The sequence below is a fragment of the Gymnogyps californianus genome, chromosome 1 (genome assembly GCF_018139145.2).
Source record: "Gymnogyps californianus isolate 813 chromosome 1, ASM1813914v2, whole genome shotgun sequence".
In the NCBI taxonomy this organism is placed as follows: domain Eukaryota; kingdom Metazoa; phylum Chordata; class Aves; order Accipitriformes; family Cathartidae; genus Gymnogyps; species Gymnogyps californianus.
In genome coordinates, this window is record NC_059471.1 from 46960311 (window position 1) to 46988142 (window position 27832).

The 27832-nt window shown below is 41.4% G+C and overlaps 1 protein-coding gene across 1 annotated transcript; it reads right to left on the bottom strand.

Moving 5' to 3' along the window:
• Nucleotides 1–1531: 1531 nt before the first annotated feature.
• On the bottom strand, nucleotides 1532–16362 carry EDNRB (endothelin receptor type B). The gene is made up of 7 exons (XM_050896760.1): nucleotides 15880–16362; nucleotides 7061–7173; nucleotides 6688–6892; nucleotides 6188–6337; nucleotides 4458–4591; nucleotides 3764–3872; nucleotides 1532–2222 (listed from the first exon to the last, which is right to left on the bottom strand). Exons 1-7 carry the CDS (start codon nucleotides 16360–16362, stop codon nucleotides 2091–2093), a joined length of 1326 nt encoding a protein of 441 aa, XP_050752717.1. The 3' UTR covers nucleotides 1532–2090.
• Between the last annotated feature and the right edge of the window lie 11470 nt (nucleotides 16363–27832).

Consider the following 27832-nt stretch of genomic DNA (forward strand, 5'->3'; position numbering starts at 1 on the left):
TCAAACTTAGGATTTAACTGATCATCCATCCTTAACAGATGAAACGCATTTCACAGAAATAGATGCAGGCAGGGTGAAGTGATATTCACGGCTTACTGTGAGAAAGTTACCATGAAAGTTAAGGTAAAAATGTAAAGAACAAAACTTTAAATAGATCTATATTTATACAAGTTCAGCGTTATAGCAGTTGGGTGCATGTGCTGCAGAAAGATGGTGACAGTAACCTAACGGCAGACAACATACACACTTGCACACATACTCACACACACAAACACACACGTGCCCATGCTCAAATGCATGTGCATAGGTCCTCAGCTTGATTATACAAGCATACACTTATTAGCTTTTGATGGGGCAACACCAGGAACGGGGTTCACCTCTCCTGTTTTTAGCTGTCTGCAAGGTAGCTGTAGCTACCTAAAGTCAGATGAGATGAAACCCATCTAAGGTAACATCAGCTGAACATTTTAATGAAAACTGTTTTCATCCTGAGCATATTTAAGGCACTTTGTTAAAAAATATGAAGTTAATCAAGACTGGAAAAAAAGGTAAAAATCCTTACATGTGAAATTTGGAAATTAAAAAAAAAAAAAAATTCCTGAGTTTTGATAAATATTTTTATTACAATAAAATACCATGCCTATTGAAAACACATCTTTTATAAAAGCATGTTATATGACATTTTTTCTTGAAAAACTCATGCCTTAGTGCATGAAATATGTTAATAAGTCTCTGGGGATATCTGTAACAAATTAATAGGAAATGAAAAGCCAAAGAATGACCTGTCATGTATGTACAAAACATGCATTGCTCCCGGCAACACACATCATGTTTACTACAGGCATCTTTATCTTTCTGTTTTCTCACAGGGTCCTGCCCATATTTTAATACTTTATAATTAATTATGCTTCACTAAACTATTTACAGAAGCAGAAACTAATCACACCTCTTCTTAAGCCCATAAATATGGAACTACAGAAGTAGAACATATTTTAAAACAGTATGAAGACGAGTGTGCTACATAGTACTGTTCTCTAGAAGTACAGTTCGTGAATTATTTTCTTTATGAAGATTTAAATCTAAATGAAAATAAAAGTTCAAATTCTCCCTCTGTTTTCCTTGGTTACATTTTTTCCACCTGCTATTTCTAAAGGACTTTGCCCCAAGACAGTATTTGGATTGCAAAAACAGTTGTAAATTATCGCAAAAGTATCTCATAAAGAACCGCCAGGCTCTTGAATGCCCACTGTTTACATGGGGTAGAATCAAATTTTTTTCAGTTAAAAATAGCTGGTTTCCAATACTAGCCATCATTTGTATGGTTCTAGTAGTATTAATTTTTGCTTTTGGTGTGTTTTTCTCTCCTCCGCTGTCATTAAACACGAATAATGTGGAAACAGTGAAATGGACCATACCCAAATGCACTGAACACAAAGTGGTTACAAAATGGTATTTATAGAGGCCTTGGGAGGTTCCTTCTAACAATAATAGGTAAAAACAATCATCAGAGTGAAATGCACTTTTGACTTGACTGCATCCTTTAATATTTTCATTAGCTACCTCTATAATACCCCTGATAAAGATGCTACTTTTTTACATTTAAACTTCTAGTACAAAATATTTCATGTTTTATTTAAAAAAAAACACAATAGTGATGGTGGTTAATCTGCTTTATAAAAGATAATATATTGAGTTATATATAATAATGGCTTTGATCCAATTAACGTTATATTATACTGCTTAGTAATTACTGTGACTTCAGTTCCTACAACTGTTACAGAGAATACAAATGATCGTTTAATGTACAGGAAGTGGGGATCATTTGGAAGTGCTGATTCAGAAGTATTCAAGTGCTAACAATGACTTGTTCTTTCTATGCTTTTCTTCATGTTCCATAAATGACGATTTTATAAACGTCCATGATTTTCAATGTGACACAGTTTTGGGGCAATTATTTTTTTTTATGTTCTTTTTTTGTGCAAACACAAAACTAGATTTTTCTAAACATTACCATCTCGTTAAAAGTAATTGCCGCTTTTACTTAAAAAGGCACCAGTATTAATGTAAGAGAATATACCTCTTATGCTTTTTTATGAAGAGCTGTACTTGTTACTGGAGCGGAAATTATCATATCCGTGATCATTAGCTTTGAACTTTAAACAGGACTGCCTTTCCTCCAGGGACAACAGATCTTTGGATTGGCACCAGCAACACAGGCATGACTGTTAAAATAAAAGGAATAAACATTTTACTGATGTGGCAAAACGCACTGAACACTGCCCTTATTCAGTGGTACAGTAAGAAATGCCAAGTGTGCAAGCCGCCATTTTGGCATTACAGCGTAAGCAAAGGAAAAAGGTTAAACTCTGCATTGCTCAAATGGCCACTAACTTCTGGGATGCTCCATTAGCAACCAACCTGAGCGCTCGAGGGCAGGAAGAGTTATACTGAGTTACATATAATAATGAGTTACATATAATAACGGCCACACACATACCGCTTCAAGTCTGGTCTGCAATTCTAAATGCATCTGAAAATAAAATTGGTGTCCTTGTTGTCCTTTGTCTGGTAATCTTTCTTGGCAAAAAATGTATGGACAGTGATCTATATTTTCTAAGCAAGATGCTGCTATTTAGTTGGGTTTTTTGAGGGGAAAAAAGAGAACCAAGTAGGAGAATGGTGAAAACCTACATACAGTTCAAACATTTACAAGATGTACTGCAGACCTTTTGCTGATGCTACTGACTGGCCTTTGGGTGCTGGAAGTCCAACTGGGATCCTGCACACCTACTTGTTACCACACTCAGGATGCTACAGATCTCTTAGGTGCTCTCAGCTCCAGCGACTCTTTCAGGGAGCCGGTAATGAAAACAGGGAAGGCGAGACCAACACTAAAGCATCTGCAACATGTGCTGTCGCATTATGAGGGAAATACCCCAACAATACTAGATGTAGAGCTGACTGGCTTCTGATAGAAAGACATATCTAGTAAGGAATTTACACAGCCAGGGAATAAGCCTAGCAGTGGCCAATGGTTAAATGCTTGGCAACCAAAAAAAAATCTAAGAATTTGCGGTAGGCAATGTAAGAACCCTGATACAGTGTCTGAAGACAATAAGGGACCACAAAAAAAGCTCTAAGGACCAAATCCGGGCATTTCTCCGAGCAGACATGAAGGTTGAAGGACTGATGGGCTGCAATCCACATGCGATCCAGAGCCTCAAATCCTGCATGGAGAATTAGTGCCCAGGACTATTCACTCAAACCAAGGCAAAACTACGAACAGCTCTGTCTCATAAAAATGTTGGCATTGGAAAGGGACGAGTGGATACTTGCACCCTCGGCCTTACATAACTGCCTACTGATTTAAGGGCTCGGTCAGGATGGGGGGAACGCGCGGTCAGCGCCCTCCCCGTTGGGTTGCAGAGGATATGGCTACGTGAATCTCTGCAGCGCGGTCTGAGTCTGCTTTGTCAGTGCTCTCGAAGTGGCCGGGTGCCAGCTCCAGCCGGGAAGTGATGCAGCACTGATTAGCATGGTGCCGACAGGGTTTATTGTACGCTTCTCTCTTTTGCTTTCTCTTTTTGTCCCTGTGAATCCCTAATTCCTTTCTATGTAGCTTCAGCAGGAGAGGGAGAGAACACCTACCATAACCCAGTTAAAATTTAAAATAAAATGTAATGACGATTTAAAACGTTATGGAATGAATTTTACTGCTGACATCATCTTTTAACCAGAGGAGCAGCTCCCAGCAGCCTCTTACCTTAAAGCAGTTTTGGAATCTTTTGCTCACCAAATACAGAGCTATCGGATTGATGCAGGAATTCAGTGAAGCCATGTTAATACCAATGTAGTCCATCACAAGAAAAAAGCTGTGTGGAAATTAAAGTAAGTGAGACACTTCCCATTTTCGTTGTAAAGGCTTAGTAGAGGTGTACAACTAGGAAAATTGGACTCAGCTTCACTCTACCAAGACTTAACTATTAAACGTAATAATAAGGGGGCTTATATCAACAGGATTAACTCATGGAGGTAACAATTGTGCTCAGTAATAAAGTTTGAATCAGTAGACCATTCTCACAGAAGTAATATCAGAAGATCCAACCACCTTAACTTGTGGGAGGAAACATTCACGAGGTTTTCCTCACAGATTTAATCCTAGCTGTTCTGTTGAAAGGGAAAACAGGGACAGAAATCTCCCCTCCACCCACATAATGCCACAAGACAGCAGGACAGTCCCAAAAGGGATCAGGAGAAGACAGGCAAACAGGACAGAAGCCCTGTGTTCATGGGATTCCTCATTATTTCCTGACTGCTACTGGAGTGAAACCAGAGTGTCCTGGATGAAGGAGCAGGGAGAACTTCAGACACACAAAATAAGCTAGTTCATTAGGAAATCCAGCTACGCTCATGGAGAATGTCAGCAGCACACAGGTATTTTATTTTTACAGTCTCACCTTAAAAGTTCACATCTGTTGGGGTCCTTCTGATCATAAATAGTGAGCTTCAATATTCTGCTTAAGTGAAGTGGGAGCCAACACAAGGCAAAAACAAGTACCAGACAGAACACAGTTTTGGCCACCTCACGTCTCTGAAAAAAAAATTGGACAGAACAGTGTTATAGTTTCTGTCTCTCTCTTGATTGTTGTTGTCTTCTAATATCCAAATGTTTAATAAACAAAATAAAACCGCTACCAAAATAGGAGTTAGGAGAACATCAGAATACCTTATTTGCTTGGAATATTTACTTAATCTTTTCTATTGTTTTAGATGTCTTGCACTGATTCTCTGTATCTCTAATTTTATAAAGTATGAGTAATAATATGAAAAATCAAGGACATGAAAACAGTCATTTAAATTAAAATGAAGAACATATTTGTGGATGAAAAGCTGGACATGAGCCAGCAATGTGTGCTCGCAGCCCAGAAGGCCAAATCGTATCCTGGGCTGCATCAAAAGAAGCGTGGCCAGCAGGTCAAGGGAGGTGATTCTGCCCCTCTACTCTGCTCTGGTGAGACCCCACCTGGAGTACTGCGTCCCGCTCTGGAACCCCCAGCACAGGAAAGACATGGACCTGTTGGAGTGGGTCCAGAGGAGGGCCACAAAAATGATCAGAGGGATGGAACACCTCTCCCATGAAGAAAGGCTGAGAAAGTTGGGGTTGTTCAGTCTGGAGAAGAGAAGGCTCTGGGGAGACTTTATCGCAGCCTTTCAGTACTTAAAGGGGGGCCTATAAGAAAGATGGGGACAAACTTTTTAGCAGGGCCTCTAGCAACAGGACAAGGGGTAATGATTTTAAACTGAAAGAGGGTAGATTTGGACTAGATATAAGGAAGAAATTTTTTACAATGAGGGTGGTGAGACACTGGAACAGGTTGCCCACAGAGGCAGTAGATGCCCCATCCCTGGAAACATTCAAGGTCAGGTTGGATGGGGCTCTGAGCCACCTGATCTACTTGAAGATGTCCCTGCTCATTGCAGGGGGGTTGGACTAGATGACCTTTAAAGGTCCCTTCCAACCCAAACTATTCTATGTTTCTATGATATTCGTCTGTCCAATCACTTTCAAATACCAGCTTGTTTTCAATTGCATTTTCTTGTGCTTTGATCTCAGGTCTGATTTTAAACGCCCCGAGATTTCAATTACAGCTTTATCGAGGTAAGAGGAAAGGAGCACAAATATACTTTATAGTGCAAATGTAGTTTAATTCTAATGACGTATGATGTTTGTGGCTGGTGCACTACTAACTTGGAATGTATTTTGGAATGTGTTTTGTTCTGCTAACATATACTGCTAACCTCACTACAGTTCTGCATGAAATTGATTCAAAATAATTAATAATTTTACAGCACCAGCTTTTAGATTACAGCACGACCTCAGTTTTCATTACAAAATATCCATCTCTCATGATTGTAAAGAAGAAATAAAAACTATAAAACTTGAAGGATTAACACCAAACAAGAAAAAAACAGTTTTGTGATTGTCAGTTAAAATCTTGGGTTTCTGAGGGCTCTGATATATACACATATATATGAGTTCAGTAGCACCACTGTTAGGAAACTTCTCCTTAGTAGTAATCTTGAAGTTGTCATACAAGAATGGAATAATGATGTATCAGTAAAGTCAGTAAAGGTATTATTGTCACCCTCTCTACAGTGAGCAGAGTTGTCAGGGATAGATTTTTACCTGTTTTAAGTGGTCATTTAAAGCAATCTGCATCCCACTTTTCTTTCGTAACATCTCACAGGTCATGAGAGTATAGAAAAATGCTGTGATAGCCAGTGGCAAACAGAAGTAAAAGCTAAACAGCCACCAGTCTTTAGCTTGCTTGTAAAACTAGAAGGAAAACAAAAGCAAAAACATTGTTAGGAGTTGAACGTTGAACATTTTGGAAAGTATGCTATGACTAATTGGTCAGTCTGTCCTGAAAAGCACCTCTATAAGGTGTACATTACAGATGAGAAAACAGGACAAGACAGTAATATGCCCAAAGCCCACAAAAAGACAAAAGTTTCATGATGCTCTTCTTTTAACCAATATACTTCAGAAATTTGCCAGCATTTCATTTGAACATTATATTCACCTACATTTCACATACACTTGTGCACATTACAATCCACACAACACTGAGAAGATACAATGAACTGTTCCGGAGAGCTGTGATTTTATAAATGTCAGTGTCTTACCATCATAAAGGATGTTTTCTGTGTGGGGTGAAGCAGGCAGATTCTGAGATCCTTTCCTCTGTACTCCATCGTAATCATGTCAAATGCAATAGCTTCTGGAACAGCCAATACCACTGATATAACCCAGATCAGTACAATTTCAACAGCAGTCCACTTCGGCACTCCAATTCCTTTAATGCGACTCCAAGAAGCAACTGCCCGGTACCTGAAGCAACAGCACACATTTGCAAACTAAAAATATAAGAAAACCCACCTAGTTTAACTGGCTTAAACTCAGCTTATTAGTATTATATCAGCTGAGTGGAAAGGCAAATTTGAGCCAGAGCCCATATTGAAAAGAAATTGTAGAGTTTGATGAAAAAATGGGTCTCACCTATCTATACTGAGGGCACACAAACTCAACACTGTGATGCCCACTGACGCCTTTTGAATGAAGGGTACTAATTTGCACATTTCAACACCGAAGGGCCAGTCCTCTGCAAGCAGCTGTGAAAAGAAAACAACAATTAGAAATGAACCATTTTTAAAACATAATTCCCAAACCTGCAACATGGACTTTTGTCTTGATTGTTTTTCTCTTCCACCATGTAAAACTTAGTCAAGAAGAACCTTTCCACAAGGGAGTCTGCAAGGTGTGTGTCCTAAAAACTAGGCAGGAGCTTCACAGTCACTCCCTGGCTGGGCAAGGATATGCACAAAGGCTTAGTCCTGACTTCTCAAGCCCTGCAAACTCCACTTATTTTGCTTCTAACTTCACCTCCCCAGTGTTTATGGTGAAAAATGACTGAGCAGGTGAGGATTTCCCTTGTCTTTGTATTGGCTTTATGTCTTGAGTGTTCATTGCTTTTCTTATATGTTTCAAGTAACTCGCTATTTACTAGAAACACAGAAAATTACTTGAGGCTGATCAGAACAGGGACAAAGCCAACAACTGCACATCTAGGGTGGGGGTTATTTGAAGCTTGATGTCTAGGCTCCCTCAGCTGAGAAGTCAGGCAACACTGGAGAGCAATTTATCCCACAGTTTTTAGCTGACCATCTGATAACGAAAGGAGAGATCCACTGGACACTCAGGAAGCCTAAACAGCTAGTTTGAACTAAATGGTTCGCAGCAGGTAAAGACAGATCAGATAAATCCCACACTGAAGATCTTTATTGACCAGTTTTCCAATGATTCTATATTACAATACCGAAAGGACTATCTGCACGTTCGGCATACCTCCAAGTGCTACGGAATAAAGAAAACAGCACAATGAATTTTAGGTTGGTTCAATTGCACTTGGGTCATACACTTTACTGGAAATCTTCTGTCACATCCCCAGCTGTACATTTTAGCTGATTTAGGGGACAAGACTTACTGGACACAGAGAGCACCTTCCTCACAGCTGACACTATGAACTGTTCGCCTGTAGCTTCAGTTTAGAAACATTTAATCTTTGTACTCTGACGTGAGTTACTCTAATGGCTTAGATACACCACAGCAGCAGCGAAATCTTCCAGTTCCTCATAAAAACCAGAGTCTCCAGAACCGAGGTTATGCCAAGAAACACTCACAATCATTATATGCAAAAGTAAACTTTCTGAGTTTCTGTAATTAGTTACATTATGTAAGTCCATCTCTTTCATAACTTTCTTCAAATAAGGCCTTTTGATTCTGTTGCAGATAGAGGGCTACAAAATGGAAAAGGAGAGGAAAGAAGAACAATAACTGCCCAAAAGAGATTGCAAAATCTTTCACTGAGCTCAGGTCTCCTCAGACATCTTATTTAACAGGGATGTAGGAAAAGAAGAAATAGATCATCATATTGTATAGGTTCTGCTGGGGACCAAAATGATTGCAGATAGCCCCAGAGTTGCCTGCTCACATTGGTTTGGTTCAGCAGAGGCCTTTAAGCACACATACATGTGCAGCTACCAATAAACAGTACATGGTCCAAGACAGTTTCTGAAAAGCCCTGATATAATTTAAGCATCACTTTATTTTAACGCAAAGGAAGTTAAGTACATTTCATGGCGACGTGCTTTTGGAAATCCCTATGCAGGGCCCACCAGTATTTTCAGGTACCAGAATACCTTCAGAAATCTGCTTTACTCCTATGCTGAAATGGGATCTTTGAAAGAAAAGCAGTAGGAAAACTGTAACATAGCCCAGCTTTGATCTATTTCTTAAATGATCTACTTAAGTAAGACAAAGAGTATCGTGCTTCTGCAGAAATGAAGCAGAAAAAGAAATTATAAGGATTTATGTTTCCTGATAATTTTATGCAAAGTAATAAAGCAGAGGAAGTAGGGATGAGGCTGTAATAACCATACAGTATATTTTACTTACATGATGTGGGAAAGTATCTCAGTCTGTAATTAAAATATTTTCAGTAAAGCCTCTCCCTGAGACTTCTTTTGAATTGCTGTAAGGGGTTGATAGTAACAAACTCCTATTAAAATTGCAATGTGAATAATTACAGGTGTTCTAAATGTACACTCTACAGAATCAAGTGACACCTGGACTAATTTAATTTATATCAATCAGGCAGTGAACCTCCAGCCTACCACACTAGTTCCTATAGAAATCAAGGACTGGGTAGCAAGTACATTGTATACATGTTTATAGTATCTATTGTATGTTGTACACGTGTATATATTAAACCAGAGATGACTCATTAAAAAAGCACTTCAAAACTAAAATATTTTGTTCTTCATTGAACTTAAATTCAGAACTTTGATCAAATTTCTGTTGGAAGATTCTGTTGAAGACTTTTAGCTACAACTAACTGGTGTATGTGCAAGACACTCCCTGTCTCTCTTCCCTAAAATCACAACTGCTCAGCCACACATCAGAGATTTCCCTGAACTAATGCTTATCTCTCAGGTGCAGACAGTCACACCTGTGCTCCAAGCTGACTGGATTTGAGCCAGCTCCAGTTTGGGAGCCATATGGCTGGATTATAATGGGGCTGCACACAAGTGAATGCGGTCTACGGAGAGAACGGGTGCATTAGCTTGGATTTAGCACAGTATCAAAATATTACTTGCATTCAGCCAGCTTAAATCAGGGCAGAATGGACACACAGCTGTCTGCACTGCACTGGAAAAACATGTCCTTTACCTCTTGCAGCTGATGTACTGTGAAATTTGAGCATTTTAATGCATGAGTCATAAGTTTCTCTATCATGGTATTGCAAGTGGTTAACGATATGCTCTGCAGCAAAAGCTTGAAAAGATTACAAAAATAAAAAGGAAAAAAGTAGAATGTTTTAATTGCTGAACTATGCTGCCTTGTTGTTTCTGTTTGTCCTCTGTATTGCCATCTCCTCAAAACACTGCCTTAAAGTATAGTGAAAATCCACTGTAAAGCATTCAGGAGCATCATATTTGTGGACAAGAGCAATGATTATTTTTTGTAAAGTATAGATGTAGTCTAATGCAATTTTGTAATGGTAAAACTATTTTCTTATGATTCATAATAGGGTATATGTACAAAGAGTGCCATTTTACAAATGATAAATGACTTAAGACTCATGAGATACTGCCAAGTGGCGGCAAAGAGAAAAATAATGTTGTGTTTTCAGCAGTAAAATGCCAAAAGAAGTCTACCACCGGCTGTATTCCGAGGGACTTTTTCAAATGTTTTATAGTCACTTATTTTACATGGGCAAAGTTTTAACTGCTAAGCCACAGAAATGTGTTGAAGATGAAATGAAATAGAACGAAAGTAAAGGGATCACAGTACAGAATGAAGCTAAATAAATCATACTTAAAAGAACCAATACATCTGATGCACTCTTAGCCAACTCTTTCTGAGTTCAGACCAGGCACAGATCTGAGCCTAAACTGATGTGAAAGCTGCATGGTTATGAAAGTAGCCCCAAGAGATGTTGTGACTCAGAGACACATCTGTGAATTCCAATTCCTGCCCTGCTTCCTCTTGGTTGTGTAGGAACAGAAAGATGTTCATAATCTGCTGCTGGAATATGCCAGCATGCGAGTCTGATACGCTGCTCTCGATGGCTCGGCTGCTGTGGCCGCCAGCCAGAAGTCTGATGCCACATCTCCAACTCACTACTGTTGACTTTCTGCAATTGGGCATGAAGAAGTAGCAAGGCGCGCACTTATTTACGTCAGTGTCCTAGTCCCGAGCAATGAATGCACACGGAAACGCAGAGCAGGAATTCGCACTTCCTCCTAGCTGTGCATTCACAGCAAGTCTAGTTCACAGGACAACAGGACTCGATTTGCATCCTTATGAATTGCAGAGTTACACGGGAAATCAGACATGCAACTGTACACCTAATTCACAAGCAACATTTTTTCAATACGTCTGTGAAATGACTGGCAGATTTTCACCTGATACTTTTGAGACAGGGAGGTCATGCAGGTAAAGTATTTTTTCAGTATTTCATAGGAGCAAGCATTTTTCAAAACAGGAAATTTGCCCAGGAAATTAAGCTTATGGTCAGGGATAAGTCAGACAACATTACAAAACTCATTAATATTTAACAATAATTATGATGTCAGGGTGGGGACCTTCCCTCTAGACAAGAAAATGTATTTCCCACTTCCTAGTTAAGCTAAGAATGTTTTACTGATCTATCCAATAAACAGTGTAAATCTTAATATGAGCCATGCAATTAGTTTCTTTTCCTGTGTCTTTACTGGTAACTTCTGCTTAGAAACTTCATTTTTAAAAAAAATACTTAATTAAGATTAAGTAATATCATACAGACATCTCGAAAATGACAGAAACCTCATAATGTGTTGTCAAAGTAAAAAATTTCTGCAATTTCACAATCCCAGTGAAAGGACTGTGTCAAAAGTAACCATTAAGAAAGCCACGCTGCTGTCGGATCGGGAAGCATAAACACAGGGTAGAAGCAGAAAACCAAATAAGATCAAAAGTTGTTTTGAAATTTGTCATATGCATCTTTTAAGTGAATGTATGTATAACAAATGTATACATAATGAAAAAACTACTCTAAATTTACAAATCTATACTGACATCATCTAACGTATTTCAGTTTGGAGATCCATCATGAAAACTATGTATGTGTACTTTTAATGACATACAGACATTTCCACTACCCCAAATATTGGACTTCAGAGTAGATTGTTCCCATCTAACTACAGAACAAAGTTACCTCCCATTGCCTGTAGAGTCTAGACAGGTTGCTCCACTGGACAATTCAGAGCTTTCTTAAGTGCCTATAAGCTGCATTTGTTGACCATAAAGGGTTCCTAAGCAAAATAGACTTCTAGCTTAATATGGTCAGAGATCAATAAATTTTGTGTAAGAAGTTCTGAGATGAACTTTGCAAGACCTCAGGTAAGTGGTTCGGATGTTGAAAGAAAGGAAATAATGCATTTCTCCCAATAAAATGGCTGTTATCTTTATCATCAGAAGGACCAGTGGCCAGGAGTTGTAATATGGAATAGTAATAATATTTTCTAAAGACAAGCACCTTGACTTTTTTGGAAAGTTAGGAAAAGATTGGCTTTATCATGATGCATGTCCTATAGGTACTTGCATTACAAGGTCATCAGCAAGACATCTGCATGGAAATCCTGCCTTTTTTAACAGCACAACTGGATTAACAAAGGGGCCAGTTTGCGTCTGCATGGGATATGCAGTCCCTAATCTGGTCTTTCTTATACTTCCAGCGCTTGATAATGCTATATAATGTTAACTATATTTTTACATAATCCCTACAATATACTACTGAAAAACAATCATTGCCAACAAAGCTGACTTTGGCCTTTGATCATTGGCTTGGATAAAGACCAGTTTTTGTTCCTTCCCTGGAAATTTTTTTCTCTGCTCTTCCATTGTGCTCTGAGATAAAGGAACTTGTGACAGTATTTCCAGGTAGATATTCTTCCTCAGTCATTTGTGTCATAGCAAACCGATAGTCAGAGTTAAGAAAGCCACACAAGAGTGTGTAGAGGATAGGTTGTTCCCCTTGTTAAAAATCCATTGGAACATGACAATAAATTGGATTTAATTTAAGAGAATAAATATTACAAAATGAGAAAGAGAGATGTTGTCTATATATAAGAAGAGAAAGCATGTTATTATATTATTTGATTACAGCTTTTTTAAGTCTATGTTCCTATCTCATTACACATATATGCATGAGAGGCAGAGCTAATGTAAGTTTGGAATTTCCAATCCTGATGTTGTTTTGGTGTCTTACACGTGGGAGTTACTAACTTGATTGATTTGCGGAACTGAGCATAAGCCTTTCAGAACTGCAGACCTGTATTGCCAGGTGTACAAGCTGCCACTGTCTTGTCTTCCAAAGATTAAGTGCAGAGAAGGACATAAAAAGCTCACTGACCACCTACTCTATCCTGCTCCTTATGTTCACACCTTTAATTGCTGTTTGCAGCCTCAAATTAACAAACACATGCTTACTTAGTCTGTTTAGTGAAGCAGTTGACCAGGCATAGGACCACCCTCACATCCAATTAGTAGCAATTTTGCAACGTATCTACACTGCCACATTACGTCCTGCAGAATGATGTCTCAGACTTTTCTCTACTTCCCATTCTGCAGTTCTCGGGGTACGGTCAAAGCCAGATTGTTTACCAGGACCCTGAACACCAAAAAGGTCTTCCAGGTTCTGCTTGCTGGAACTGAATGCCCCTCAAGCCCTCATTTCATACTCAGTTTCCTGACTGTGTGACAGATTCCAATACTTCGCATTTCCTACTGAACATATTGATCGATATTCAAATTTATCAAGTGCAATGGACTAATTAGCATCTTACACACTGGACTGCATTTGCTTCACAATCTAGATAACACCTGCTTTTCTTTAGATACCCTCAATTTAAGAGATTTAAGTTTTCATTTGCGTATTTTTTCAGCTACTTACATATTCACTTCACTTAAATAGTCACAGGGGACATCTTTTGCAGTTATTACTTTTAATACCTAATAAAATGCTGATCTTAGTGCGAATTCTGAGGACTCTTTTATGGGTCTGTCTGGAAAGCATTCACAGACACTTTCACACTTTCTACTGCAAGTGTTGTTGAGTAAACTGCTGGCATTTTATTAACAAGAGAAATTCTTTCACATTCTTTTTCACACAGCTGTCTAACTGAGGATCTGGTAGCAATTCTGAAGATCTGTTTCATCCAGTTTAAAATTGTTTCAAATTGCAAGTTACAACTGTTAAGTATACTTGATTTACAAACCAAGCCTTTGTTAGCCTTTGTTTTTCCCGTACTGCTGGGGGATTATAGCCGGCTTTTGATTGCATGACCGTATTCTCCCTCATAACGTTGCTCTGCGGGTGGAATTAAATGGGATGTAGAGTTGATGAAAAGTTATCATCAACTCAAACCTCACTCAAACTCTTAATTTTGATTAAATAAACACAATGTCTAAGGTTTGTTTGTTTGGGTTTTTTTAACTCACATTTATTCAAAAATCCTGTTTTAAAACAGCAAATATTTCACTCACTATTGCAAGGGATAATATAAATTTATTATGGGCTCTTCATTAAGATGAGTAGCAGCATGGGAGATTTAGCACCTGAGAGCTATTGCTTAGCTCCTAGCATTATCAATAGCACAATAAAAATCCTGGACTTGCAGCTGGTATAATATTTATCGGTTTGCAATCTGACCTTTTATTCCTCCCGCTCCAACCTACTCGTAATGATATATTTGATGACACTCAGTCAAGATAAGGACTGAGGTATATTATTGCGTGTTATCATTAATTTAATTTTGAAACAGTGTCACTGAGATTGCAGGGTCTTCTACTGAGCAGCTGTTATTGATTTAATCATAATTTTTTCTGAGAACAGATAAAAAAACTTTTTGTTCAATATCTGTTTTTACAAAAACACAGTTTTTTCAAAACAGCTTAAACTATTTTGTTTCACAAATTCCACTCTCATGCAGAAGAGTACACGCCTCTCACAAGAACTATGATAAATGTATAGTATGGAAAATACTGAAACTCCAAATCGAAGAACTCTCATGTAATCCAAATTATCCAGCTCATTAATTTAACACAGTTATGATGTTCCCTGCTTTGTAATACTTCAATACTTTAAAAGGATAAAGATACAGGATTCTCCCATTTCAGCAGCTTCTGGGAGTAATCACTATGGATACGGAAGACTAAATTCAAAACCTGGCCCTTCAATGTGGTTTTCCAAAGCTAGAAGTAACAAACCCCAGAGTTTATAAACATGCATATGAAGTGAGGAGAAGGAACAGATGAAGGCTCTCATGTTCACTTTATGCAGTAACTGATGGGTGCTCAGGGACCCAGACTGTAAACTCTCAAGGCAGAAGATGCCTTGTTATTTCCAGCATCCGTCCCAAGAGTGCCGATCGTAACTAGAGGCTGGGTTCAACTGCCCAATGAATTCCTAAGGACAAACGGACTGCGCAAGCTGAGCAGACAAGGCAGAGGTTGTACTCCTTCCATGGCAAGTCTTATCACGTCAAAGGGCAGAGTAAAGAAGGTGCAAGAGCAGCAGGTGTGGCTCACTCCCTCTCGGCTGCCCATGCTGCAACACTGGCCAACGGGGGAAAGGGTTCACAGCTCAGGAGAGCATCATGCCTCACAACTGCTGCATGTATAAAATTAACGCAAATCGCTCAGTTTGAATGAGCTTGGTTCCTCCTGAAAAAGTCCCCATGCCACCAGCGACTGTACAGACCCATGGGAAGTATATGACTAAGCCTGCCCCAGCCGTGCAGGAGGGACCGAGTGGTACCCACCCCACAGGAGAGGGTCTTCTGTGCCTCCCCCTCCATTCCTCGTGGGAAAGAAGGGAAGCCATGAACCCATTGCGTGTTGATCTATTGCATTTATTTCCTTTACCCCTCGGACAGCACCTGTTTCCAGGTGACTTTCAGAACCTGGTCACCTCCAGCCGCACACTTCCGCCCCATTCCCAGCCCGGACCGCTGATAGCGTTGGGACTGGGGTACAGAGGGGGTGCCATGTGGGACAACACGGACATCATCTGCCCAGAATACCACCTTCCGGCAGGTTTTTGGCATGACGTCTAGCATGACACCCGGGGGGTGTCTCCCAGCCAGAAGCGGGGCGCGTTTCCCCCCAGCAGCCACGGAGGTGCCGGGTATCTGCCGGGGGCCGGCGGGGAGCCCCGAGGAGAGCCCGCCGCATCTCCGCACCCGCTCCCGGACCCATCCCCGGCTCCCCCTCACCTTGTAGACGTTGATGGGGATGTCGATGATGATGTGAAGCAGGTCGCCCAGGGCCAGGCTGGCGATGAGGATGTTGGGCCCGTTCCGCATGCACTTGTTCTTGTAGATGATCTGCAGGAGCGTGGAGTTGCCGATGATGCCCAGGACGAAGACGAGGCAGGACACCACCGTGTTGATGTACTTGAAAGTCTCCTTGATCTCCGTTTGCCCCGTGCACATGGGGGGCGAGGCCGGGCGCGGCCGCCCGCCAGCCGCGCCCTCGCCCTTGGGCAGCGCGGCCGGGCGGGAGGCGTTGGGCTCGGCGCCCCGCAGCGCCGGGGTCCCGGCCGTCGGGGGGACGGCGTCGGCCGCCGCCGGCGGGCTCTGCCTGCCCGGGCCCGGCGAGCGCAGGGAGCCGTCGCCCTCGGCGGCGGCGCGGCAGCTGAGGAGCAGGAGGAGGAGGAGGAGGAGGGCGGGCAGCCGCCACGGTCGGGCGACGGGCATGGCGCTGCGGCACGGCCGATCCCCCGCCGGGCGCCCGCCGCCGTCAGCGCCGACCTGCGCGGAGAGAGGGGACAGGGCGTCAGCTGCGGGGACACCGCGCCCCGCCGGTCGTCGCCATCGCTCCCGCCGCCCGAGGACGGAGCCGGGGCGCTGCCTGCCACCGGACGGGGCCGAGCGGCGATGCCGGCGGTGCAGCCGGCAGAGCAGCGCCGGGGCCAAAACCTGCGCGGCGGCTGGGGCGAGAAGTCCCCTCCGGCCGGACCTGCTCGGCCTCGCCCCGCTCTGACCCCCGCTCCTCTCCCCCTCACCTCACCTCGCCGAGCGGAGCCGAGCCGATCCTCCCCGCCCGCCGCCTGCGGGGCTCTGCCTGCCGAGCGAGGGAAACGCGCTCCGCCGGTTGCCGCGGTCCGCGCCCCGGCTGGCTGCCCCCTCCCGGTGCCGGCTGCCGCCGCTCGCCGGCGATGGGCGCCCGGGGCCGCGGAGGCGTGAGGAACGGGCGCTTGCGGCAGGACCCGGCGGCCGTCAGCCGCGCCCCAAACCCCGTGGCTAAAGCCGCGCCAGCGGGGCAGGGCCCCCCGCTTTTCTAAAACATTCAACCGCATCTGGCCCATCAGTCACGGCCAGACCCCACCCGCGCCCTCCTCCCCACCCACCCACCCGCCCGCCCGCCCGCCCCGCCGGGCCGCCGCGGAGCCCAGCCCAGCCCCTCCGCCCGCCGGCCCTGCGGTGCTTCCCTTCAGCCGCTGTCGGGAGTGCCCCCCGGCCGAAGCGCTCCGTACCTCGGTACCTACCAGGCGGTCTTGCCCTGCGACCTGCCCCTTTTGCAGTCCGCCCCCCTCGTCTTGTGCCAGGTTGACGGTGGCAGCCTGAAGAAGTAATTTTGCGGGTTTTGAGACAATTTTTTCCAGATCAGAAGGGTCGTTACGAGAGGTTTTGGCATTGTCAGAGGACGCGTGCGGGGAGGAAGACGGCTTTTCCCCCCAGTCCTCTCCGAGACTCATTCCCAGTAGCTGGGTACGGGGTTCTCCCTCCGCATTTTATTCCCCTCTGCAGACAGCTCCCCGACACATCCAGAGTGGCACACATGCTGGAGAAGCTGCTTGTGCAACGCCTACGAGATGAGTGCCACGTTTTAAAGCGCTTCACAACCCGGGGTACTTTGTGCACTCTTCTTCTATCAGAAATAGTATTTTGACTGTTCTGAAGTTGCAGTGATCCAGCTTGGTTACCTGGTTGCCGCTTTGGGCAGCCTTAGCAATGCATCTGATCTCAGCGAGCTAGTTCCAGTCGTTGCGCCCTTCAGTGAAGCGTGAGGAAAGGAGCAAAGAGATTTGTCCAGGATTTTGTGGAGACTAAGAACAACCTCTGAAGGCTGGAAACAATTGCATGTCTAACTAAAAAGAGTTGAATTTAAAGCTGTTTTCCAGCATCTCTATGTACATCTCCCTGATCTTTTTTTTTTAAATCATGCTGGAAGCTAAATCGTATGCAGAACATGAATGTATAAATGCTTCATTACAGAAGTGACCCACTCACCTACATTATTGACATATCTGTAGGGGAAAGCACTGAAAACCAAATGTTTCTTTCAAACTTCTCCCCAAAATTGCTGGTCTGATCTATCTCATCTTTCCAGCATCTCTTGCTAACATCTTCTTGAGCTACTGTAACAGACAGCCTTTTCTCGTCCTCATTTAGCTTCCTTTTCACATCTCCATCTTTGTTTAAAAGTCTGCTGTATCAAGCACCTTTCTCATTTAATCATTCTCGATCCATTTCCTAATTTAGCTGGCACACTCATTTTTCTTCCCATTTTGTATTGCAGTATTTGTGAAATAAAGGCACCAGCGTCACTTCTAAACTGTATGAGGCTAGCTGGAGGTTGATTGCACTCCAGCTGGAAGACTGATCTTTTCAGGTTCAGGCTTTTTCAGATTGTGTTTTGCAGCAGGATTCGTTTTGCAGCACCGGGGCCGATTCCTCTCCCAATGACAAAAGTGTGAACATTGAATTAACCCTATAGTATTCCGAGCCCTGAGGACTTAAACAGTCTTTTCAGCTTTCACTTCTGCATTTTCTCAATTTCCAATTCAGCGATCCGTAAGTGAACAATGTTTTGCTAAATGCAGTATTGATTTTTATTAGAAACTCTTGCCAATTAACATAGCATTAACTTTTATCTTGAAATGCTTTTTACTTGCAAGGTTCTTGCTAAGTCTCAAAGGCTTCTGTGCTGATCCTGACCATCAAGAAATAGATTGCGACTACATTGAGATGTATTTGCTAACATTTTTGTTAGCACAGCTCCACAAGATACGTTTGCTACTGTTTGGTAGCAACACCATTGCTGCCACTTACTTCAGCTTCAGAAGTTTTAGTAATAGCAATTTAGTTTCAGAAATTTTTAGTAATAACATTAGTATATACAGAACTCCAGGCAGCTGCTGATACCTGAAGCACATTACTCTGTAGTATCGCACAAAATAGGTCTATGTGACAAAGCACCTAAGCTGTTTCTGGCTGCCAGCAGTTTGCCTGGACCAGCTCTTTTCAGTTACTGTTGGTTATGATGAACAATCAGTAATGAAAAAATTGACTATTTATCAGAAATGATGGCATAGTCAGGGAAATACAACTGGCTAAGTTTACCACCCTTTTTGTTTCTACTCTGGTTTTTCAGAGATTAGAATATTTGAGAAATTAAAAAGCGTATGCAGTGGTACAAGTCTGCTTTAATTAATGAAAAAGTAAAGGAAAACACAGTTTCATAGAAATTTATGTGAAGATTAAGATAATACTATATTAAACACTGAGAGCATAGCGGATATCGTGGCAAATTAACTGTAGCTTAAATGAAGAAGCAACTAACAAGGTTAATCTAGACTGCAAAAAGAGAAAACCATCTGTAAATATAATAGACTGGTGCCCCTTCAGTGGCCTCTGCTAATTAACCATGAAATAAATTCCTTACTGAACTGTATGGAATTCATGATATAAGATTATGCAAACTGCTGCTAGTGTATCCGGCTTTTTTTTTTCCTAGAAAGCAGAAATACTCCTTGTCCTATGGAAAGTTCACTTTTGTACGAAACAGGGAAAGCTGGACCACCATCTAAAAGATCCTCCAGACTGTTTGACACTCATTTGATTATATTGTGCACTTCCACTGCATTCCATCCCACTGGCTATTAACAATTATAAGAATTATAGCCAGTCACTATTTTAATTATGTTAGATGCAACATTTCCATCAATGACTGATGGACTCTGACTTTTTTCTTTTTTTAATTTGCAGTGTCATACAGAAAGTAAATAGACTGGATAACTTGTAGTCACCACCTGAATGATTTTTAACAACAGAAAGACTTTAAAGATTATTCTGTTATATGTAGTATATATCATGAGAAGTGGCCACGGTTATGGTATCAGAAAACCTTTTCATTAACAAGCTCACAAGGCACACCGCAGGATTGTATATTTTGATTCATGTTATACTCATTGAATCAATGGGAATTTTGTCATGAGCTTGCAGGTACTTTTGCAAATCTCATTAATTTTCTGTTTACGTTGTTCAGTAACTAAGTAGCCTCGGAAATCTGCCCCATCGGGCCTGCTTTTCTTTTTATTGAGTCTGGTGGAAATTTGCCTACTAACTGGGGCAAGTCTGGGATGAATAGAAAGAATAGCCGTTTCAGTGTGAGCCGTGCGTTAGATGCATGAGGTGAATTAAAGTCAGAAAATAGCTTTCTGTGTTTTAGAAGTTACCACAGAAACATTACCAATGGCAATTTTAAAGGAATAAATGTGCTTTGAGAAACTGAGAAATTAGGATATTGCAGCTTTATAACTGCACGTGTTTATACACTGGAGAGATGATACAGAAGAAAGACATTATCTGTCTCAATTTTTCCCTTAGTCTAAATTTATGCAAAAATATGAAATTCTTTTTAGTGTGATGTGTAACTATGCTTTGTCTCTTCTTCCACAAAGCTAAGCAACTTCTATAAATTATAGTGTTGGCTGTTAACTGCAGTGTATTGACGTTATACCTAATTCTTGAAAGAGTGGAACAATATTTATTTTATCATAAAAGGTTATAATAAAACAATAACAGGAGATATCACAAATGAAACATGAAGTTTGCATGCAGATACATGTTGTAATGTAGATTACATTGTAAATGATTCCATAGTTTATCTTAGAACAGTAAGATGCCAAACAATGAAAGACAATCGAATTTGTACTAAGAAGACGACATTTGTCTGTCTCTTATAGTCCTTATTTATATGAGTTCAAGGATTTTTATATGGAATAAAGTTCAAGCCTTTAAGTCAGACTGGTTGCTAACTGAATTTTTTTTTCCCATCTAACTCTAAGATTAAAAATAATATGCCACTTAGGACAACTTATTCCCCTCATCCTTCCTATTCAGCATCAGCAAAGGAAATCTCAAGGTAAATTAAAGTTCTGAAATTAATATAGCAGCAAGTAGTTAACTTGAGGTATAAAATGCACTGAATCGCTATCTATTAAGGGAAAAGCTACTGAAATGGGTTTGGGAATGTAGCTGCAGGTTTGAAAGAGCAGCATTTCTGAATTTTACGGAAATAATTAAAGACACTTTTTTCCATGCTACTTCAAAAGAATAAAGGTGACCAAGTTTACTTTTAAATTCCAGTTGTAATAGGAGTTTGGATCAGAATCTCCCAGGAAGCCTAGATAAGATCAGTTGTTAAAAAACAAAAGTATGTTTTTCAGCTGCTGGGAAATGTACGCATTTGTACAAAGGAGGTGATAACTGACCATACATTGTTTATGTTGTTGCACAGAAATCACTCCAGGCGAGCCTTTCAAGTCTGGATTAAATTCATTTCCAGACAAAATGTCTGACCTCAACAAGAGGTGCAGTGATTCACTCATCCATGCTTTTCTGCAAGTGTAGCCATGTAATACAAACACAGCGTTCATCTGGATAGAATGAACCCACTGCCATGTACTGACTTCTTTAAATTGTACTGATAAGCTGTACACCAATAAAACCATTCAGTTAAAAATGACTAGAATAAAGAAATCCATGCTGTGAAATAAAAGAGGACCGGGGAGAGATCTCAGGTGCTAGACAGCTGGCTGTCCACAGGCTCCTTGTTTGCCTCATGCTTGGCTCTGTTCAGGGTGGTTCCAATTAGCTCCAAATCAAATCTATTACTGTGGGGTCAGCCCTAAGTAGTGGTGATGAAAGCTGGTTTTTGCCATCAGGCACCGGGGCTCCTTCTGGGCAGTAACGTGGCTGCACTTCCTAACAACTAAAATAATCCCTGGAATCCTCTGCTCAGGTTGGAGAGGGAGACACTTCCATTTCTAAGGTGAGAGTTTTTCCCTTGAGGGGACTCGATGATCTTAAGGGTCTTTCCCAGCCTAAATGAGTCTGTGATTCTATGACTTTCACCAAACTGCACTGACAGAATTATTTATCCAGGGAAATAAGCAAGAGATAGTGTTTAGATGCCATATACCCCAAGAGGTAGTAGTACTGTTTATGTGGATGACTGGAAGCTATTCAAATGCTCATAGAGACCTAGAAAAGGCTTCCTACGGATTTACATCATGTCCTTGGGCTCTAAGTTTTTATCTTATAAGACATAAGAAGATCTTATATGTGCAAATAGGTCCTCACAGATCAGACTTTTGAAGAAGCTCTTCACTTTTATTTCAAACAAACATTGGATTGTGGATGAAAAACAGCGCTTGGCCATTTTCTCAGTTTTGGATATTGACCATGGAAATAGATGGGTAGCTCGTCAGCTTTCAATGCAGAGAAGGTCAGAGCACTCTCTTCTGCAGGTCAGCAAAGACTGAAGCTGGTTGATACCTTTTAGGAAGCTCCTAACACTACTAGTCCTACTGGACACCACATTTTTGGTAGGAGGTTTTGGGAGGCCCAGATCTAAGGAACTGGAACCACACTTTTTCAAATCAGTGCAGCTGCTTGCTGAGATGGCTACTTTAACTACATTTTTCAAGGTACTGCTGAAGGATTTGTATTCTACATAGACATTCTGTAGTTGCTATAGATGCATGTCTTCTCAGGACCTCATCAAATACAGTCCTTAATATGTTGAAAATAGGCATGTGTTATTGTTATCTTGTACATTTTGCAGCAAAATCTAGCCTCCACCAATTAAAAAAACGTGGTCATGGAGTAACATGACTTCTCCCTTTATATGGTAAAGGCTCAAACTGTGAATGTCAGTTTTACATACATCTATATTTAGTGCTAGAGGATCATATGCTGTTAGCCAAGGGGAAACAGGAATTCTGTCTTCCGACGCTGTTTTTTTCATAGAAGGTGGCCTCTGGAAGAAGCCTCAAAATCTGACTCTGTTATTGACATTACCAAGATGATTCTGGCTTCAAAATCTTTCCTTCCATTCCAGACATGTTTTACATTACTTTGACACACTGGGGAATCTGAGCTTAAAGGCCAAAGTGGGTACTTTTGCTCAGGTGCACGGCCACTGTTAAAATAATCCTTTAACATAACCCATACAGGTATTGACTTGCAAGCTCCAAGTCCTCCATAAAAGACAGACAACTCTGTTGCTACACAATGGACTTTTCTTTGGTTCGCTGTCCTTTCTTCTCCCAAGTGCATTGGAGTTGTTTAGTTTTGCTTTGTTTTGTTTTTCTGGAATCCATTTTGGTTTCTAAATGCTGTGATTTTGTATGACATCTTCTCCTGCTGTCTCTGGTCCTTCAGTTGAGTAGGCTTGGTAGCCACAGGTACTATCATCACTACTCTTTACAGAACCACATAATGGTTGAGATTGGAAGGGACTTCCGGAGGTCATCTAGTTCAACCCCCTGCTCAAGCAAGGCCACCTACAGCTGGTTGCCCAGAACTGTGTCCAGACAGCTTTTGAATATGTCCAAGGATGGGGACTCCACAACCTCTGTGGGCAAACTGTGCCAGTGCTTAGTCATCCTCACAGTAAAAAAGTATTTCCTGATGTTCAGACAGCACCTCCTGTGTTTCACTTTGTGCCCATTGCCTCTGGTCCTGTCACTGGACACCACTGAAGAGACTGGCTCCATCTTCTTTGCACCCTCCCTTCAGGTATTTATATACATTAATAAGATCCCCCCTGAGCCTTCTCTTTGCTGAAATAAACAGTCCCAGCTCTCGCAACCTGTTCTCACAGGAGAGGTGCTCCTAACCCTTAATCATCTTTGTGGCCCTTTGCTGGAATCTCTCCAGTAGCTCTATATCTCTTTTGTACTAAGGAGCCCAGAACTCTTGTACCCAGCTTGCACAGACCTGTGCTCCGTGACACTCACTCCACATGCAGCCATTAACAGAACATCACCTTGCTTGTGTCTGAGTCTACAGATCTACAACAAGCCTCTGTAGATGCTCTAGTAGCCTGGTCACGTCTTTGTTCTCAGATCAAGCCACCATTCTCTGAAGTGGACCTCTTTGCTCCTAACAGCAATCTATTTTTTATCTCCAGGAAATGGAGTATTTTTGTTTCAAGAGGAACTCTCCAAAGCTACTTCCTACTCAAAAATACATTTTGATTTCTCCAGGGAAAAGTTCTCCCTAACTTGTTTTTAGCTCTCTCCCCATCCTTGACCTTTAGGTATCATTTTTCTCTGACCTCCCCTTCACGACCCTTCCTTCTTTCTCTGCTTTGCTATAGAAGAGTACTTATATCTCTTTCTCTTAAGCTTCCAGGCTAGCAAAAACATATTCTCCCCAACATCAGTCAGAAATGAACTCCTTACAACTCCTCCCACCATTTTTTTAAGCTGGAGACTTTCTGCTATTGGCATTCATTTTTACCAAGTAAGCTTCCCTATTATGGCACTATCTCAGTGCAAACTTCATTTTTCCCTAGTTTGCATGGGGTACAAATGTAGTCTTCTAGGTTCTGCTCTGTCTCCTTTCCTTTGTTAACTGTTCTCTAAAGCTACTTCCTTCACTTTTCCCTGATCTTTGTGGCTTTTTCATGCAGGCATTGAAATCCTGCTTCTGGCATATCTCTTCCTGTAATATCTCATGTACTTTCTGTAGCCTTGACCTCATCTATTGAAATCTTTCCATAGAACTTGAGCTTTACTGGAAGCCACAGCCATAGAAAACTGTTTCTTCTCAGAGCAACCCTCTGGTTTCTTCTCCAACTCTTCTGCTTCAAAGCTTCTGAATATGACATGAATGTATTACAAGGCCCAGAGAGACCTCCATATTCACAGATTCGCAGACTAACAGCATGACCCAGATATCTGTTCTGACAAAACTGATATTCAAACATTGCTGCTATCCTCTCACCTACCCTTCATAGATTAAATTTGCTGACCTTTCTTCTACTGTTTCATTTTTTACCTCTGGAAACTCGATCTTGCTCCTTTTCTGTTTGCAGAGGCTTATACCTCCTCTGAGTCCTTCCTAAAGCCAGTATCTTCTTATGGACATATTTATAATCTTTTCATCATAATTGAGTAAGGGCTGTGATTCTGTAGTAAGTGGGCAGAATATAGTGTCTTTAATTCTGTGCTGAAATTTCAGGTTTACGTTCCAGAAAGACTATACAAACAGGTGAGAAAGACTTAGAAAGCAAGGAATAATTTACTCTTTGTAAGCAGGTAATAAATTCTCCAGGGTTTTTCACCTGCAGATACTGAGAATGTCCTTAAAATTCATAAATATTCAGCATCTTGAAAAACGACAAATAGATGTTGTGGTTTTCCAGTTTCTTCCGCCTTGCATCATTCTCACCATTCCTGGTTTGTGTTGCTCATCTCTGATTCTCCACCATGCCAGTCTCCTGGTGGCCTACAAACCCAACTGTAGCACACCTTTGTCTTCCTGGATTCATTAATCTGCACAGCAGATCAAATGGTTCATGAATTTACTCCTGTGCCCCATGTCCCTCTTCTCTGGTGTGTTTGACATTCATATGCAGTTACCTTTTAGAATGGGACCATGTAAAATGTGCAAAGTAACTGAACAGAAATTCACAGCATTGTATTACCTCCTGTTAGCTGGAGTGTGCATTCAGTTTGGGTTAGCAAATGCAGCTCTGGGTACTTTTTGGAAGCAGCTTTAACCCGCTGAAAACTCAGTCTATGGCCATTTCTACATTTTTTTGTTTCTAGTCAGGACTGAAATTGTGCAATAACTATCTTTCACTTGGTTCCTCATCACTTGCGTTTCTGGTTAGCATTAGAGGAAGACAATTAAATGACAATGAAGAAAAGCAAGTGCAAATATTGCAGCTTCCAAAAGGGTCATTCTAATTTGGGTGAAATGTCAAAGAGGGTTTCAGTATATCTGAGCCATTTCCCCTATTTCTGTTCATTGTCAGCAGAATGAACTTGCTCCTATTATGTTAAAAATAAAGTAGCAAAGTTGTATTTTTAGATTAAATATAAGAGAATGATAACCCATTAGCCCATGTCCTCGCTACAGATTCCTTGCCTGCCTACTCTAATGACGTGAATGAGGATCACTCCTTCCTCTATTTTAGACACAGAATGCCCTTGCAAACAAGACACTTTATTTTAGTGGGAATTTCCTGGTTAAATACAAGTTACATCCCTCAGACATGATTCCTGTGCATTTAGATTGATGCAATCCTTCCTTTGAATCACTTGACTGAAATGCACATTTCTTTCATAGTTGTGTTATGCTAGAAGTCCAGATGCAAAGAGCAAAAAGCCATGAGAATTAGGGCAAAGAAGATAAGATGTCATAACATTTAAGAATGCAATTGTAATTTTTTCGGCTGTATGAAAGTTTTTGTAGTAACATCCAATTTGCCAAAAGTATCTTGTCAGTACAAATGTAACAATGTTAAAATTAATTTCTACTAAATTTAAACCCCTTTTATGGACTGATAAGTGCAGAGGGGCAGATTTACTGCTGCTTATTGATGGTATAAGGCAGTTGGGGTTAGTTAACACTGTTATACTTCAGACCAGCAATAAGCCTGCCAAAGTATCTCTGTGCTTGCCCTCACTGTTAAAAAAAGATACAGTCTACTCCCTTTCTCATCATTCCTTTTGCAGTTGCTATTTTAAGCAGCCCCTTTGCCCCTTTTAACATTTTAAATCCGAACAGGCTCAATAGGTGAAACTTGAAACTGGTATGTATATTTCTTGCATCTGGAATAAAAAGGAAGGGAACAGCTAGAGAAACAGATTCCTTCCCTAACATTTTCATGTTAACTGCAAATGTGTAATCAGTGGTTCCTACTACATATCAGCGGCTGAGTGATGAATATGTTCTTAAGAATGTAAGTCAGCCATCATTTCTGAGGGCTTCATGTCCCGCTTATTGCCTCACCCTTGGCAGGTGATTTGCTTCGAGAGCATGCCAGTCTGTTAAGCACCATGAACAGTTATGGATCTAAACATTATTGTGCAAGAGGAAGATGTAGCAAACAGTAAAGAGTAATTCCATGTATTTCTTATTAACTGACGGATGGGTTAAATTCACCATTCTTCAGAGAACCCACACACAGCAGTGTGGTTATGTCTGTGTCAGCTAGCGCTGGCCTAGATAATGCCTGGGTGTGTTATGGGGATAATGTAAGATAGAGACTGTTCCAGTAAGAACTCTGGACACAGCGACCTTGTTTTGGTGTGTATGGGGTTGAGGAAGAGAGTTTAGATATGTGCAAGTAAGTTGTGCCATGCCACTAATCCTCGGGTCCCTGGCTAATCCTATTTACTGATACAGACATATCCTGCAAGTTCCAGGGAAGCCTTGAAGACAGGGTTACAGTGGACCTTGGAGCTGCCTTCTGCACAGAGAGGAATGATATGCAGTTAGTAAGCCACTCACCTCAAACATAAGCAGACAGAGCTCTCACAGAGTCAGAGCTGGATCCACTTGTAATGCAGATAGTGGAGAAGATGAGCAGCTGGTGGAAAAGAGTCATCTGGCAAAACAATGGAGGGTTTCAGCCTGAACTGTAAGGGAATTGGCAGCTGTGGAACTGGAACAGGGAAGAAAAAAAGCCCATCCCTTTTTAAACCTAGGTGGAGAGCTATCTAAATAGCTTAATGAGTCTCTGCAGGTTGGCTATAGGATGACTGTGGAGCGCTGTGTTGTGTCTCAAAGAGTATGATGCCAATGAGACCTTCAGCAATGACTAGGCAATGGTGGATGGATTCTGGCTAAATGGAGCTCGGTTTTTCCTGATCTCCTTGTTTACCCACAAAAAGCGTGCTGGAGGCTGTACTCTGCATGAGAGTAATTTCTGAGCTAGGCATCTGCATGATAGATGCTAAACCTGAAGTAGCTTTTATAAGATTTCTTTGCATGAATGAAATCAGTTGTTTCTGAAGGTGATTAATTGCATCTGGACATTAGGGCATAAGATTACTCAGAGGATTTGTGTTCTGGGTAATCTACTATTCTCTCTCCTTTGAGTCTGGTGAGAGTATAGTGACTAGCTCAGATTTAATTT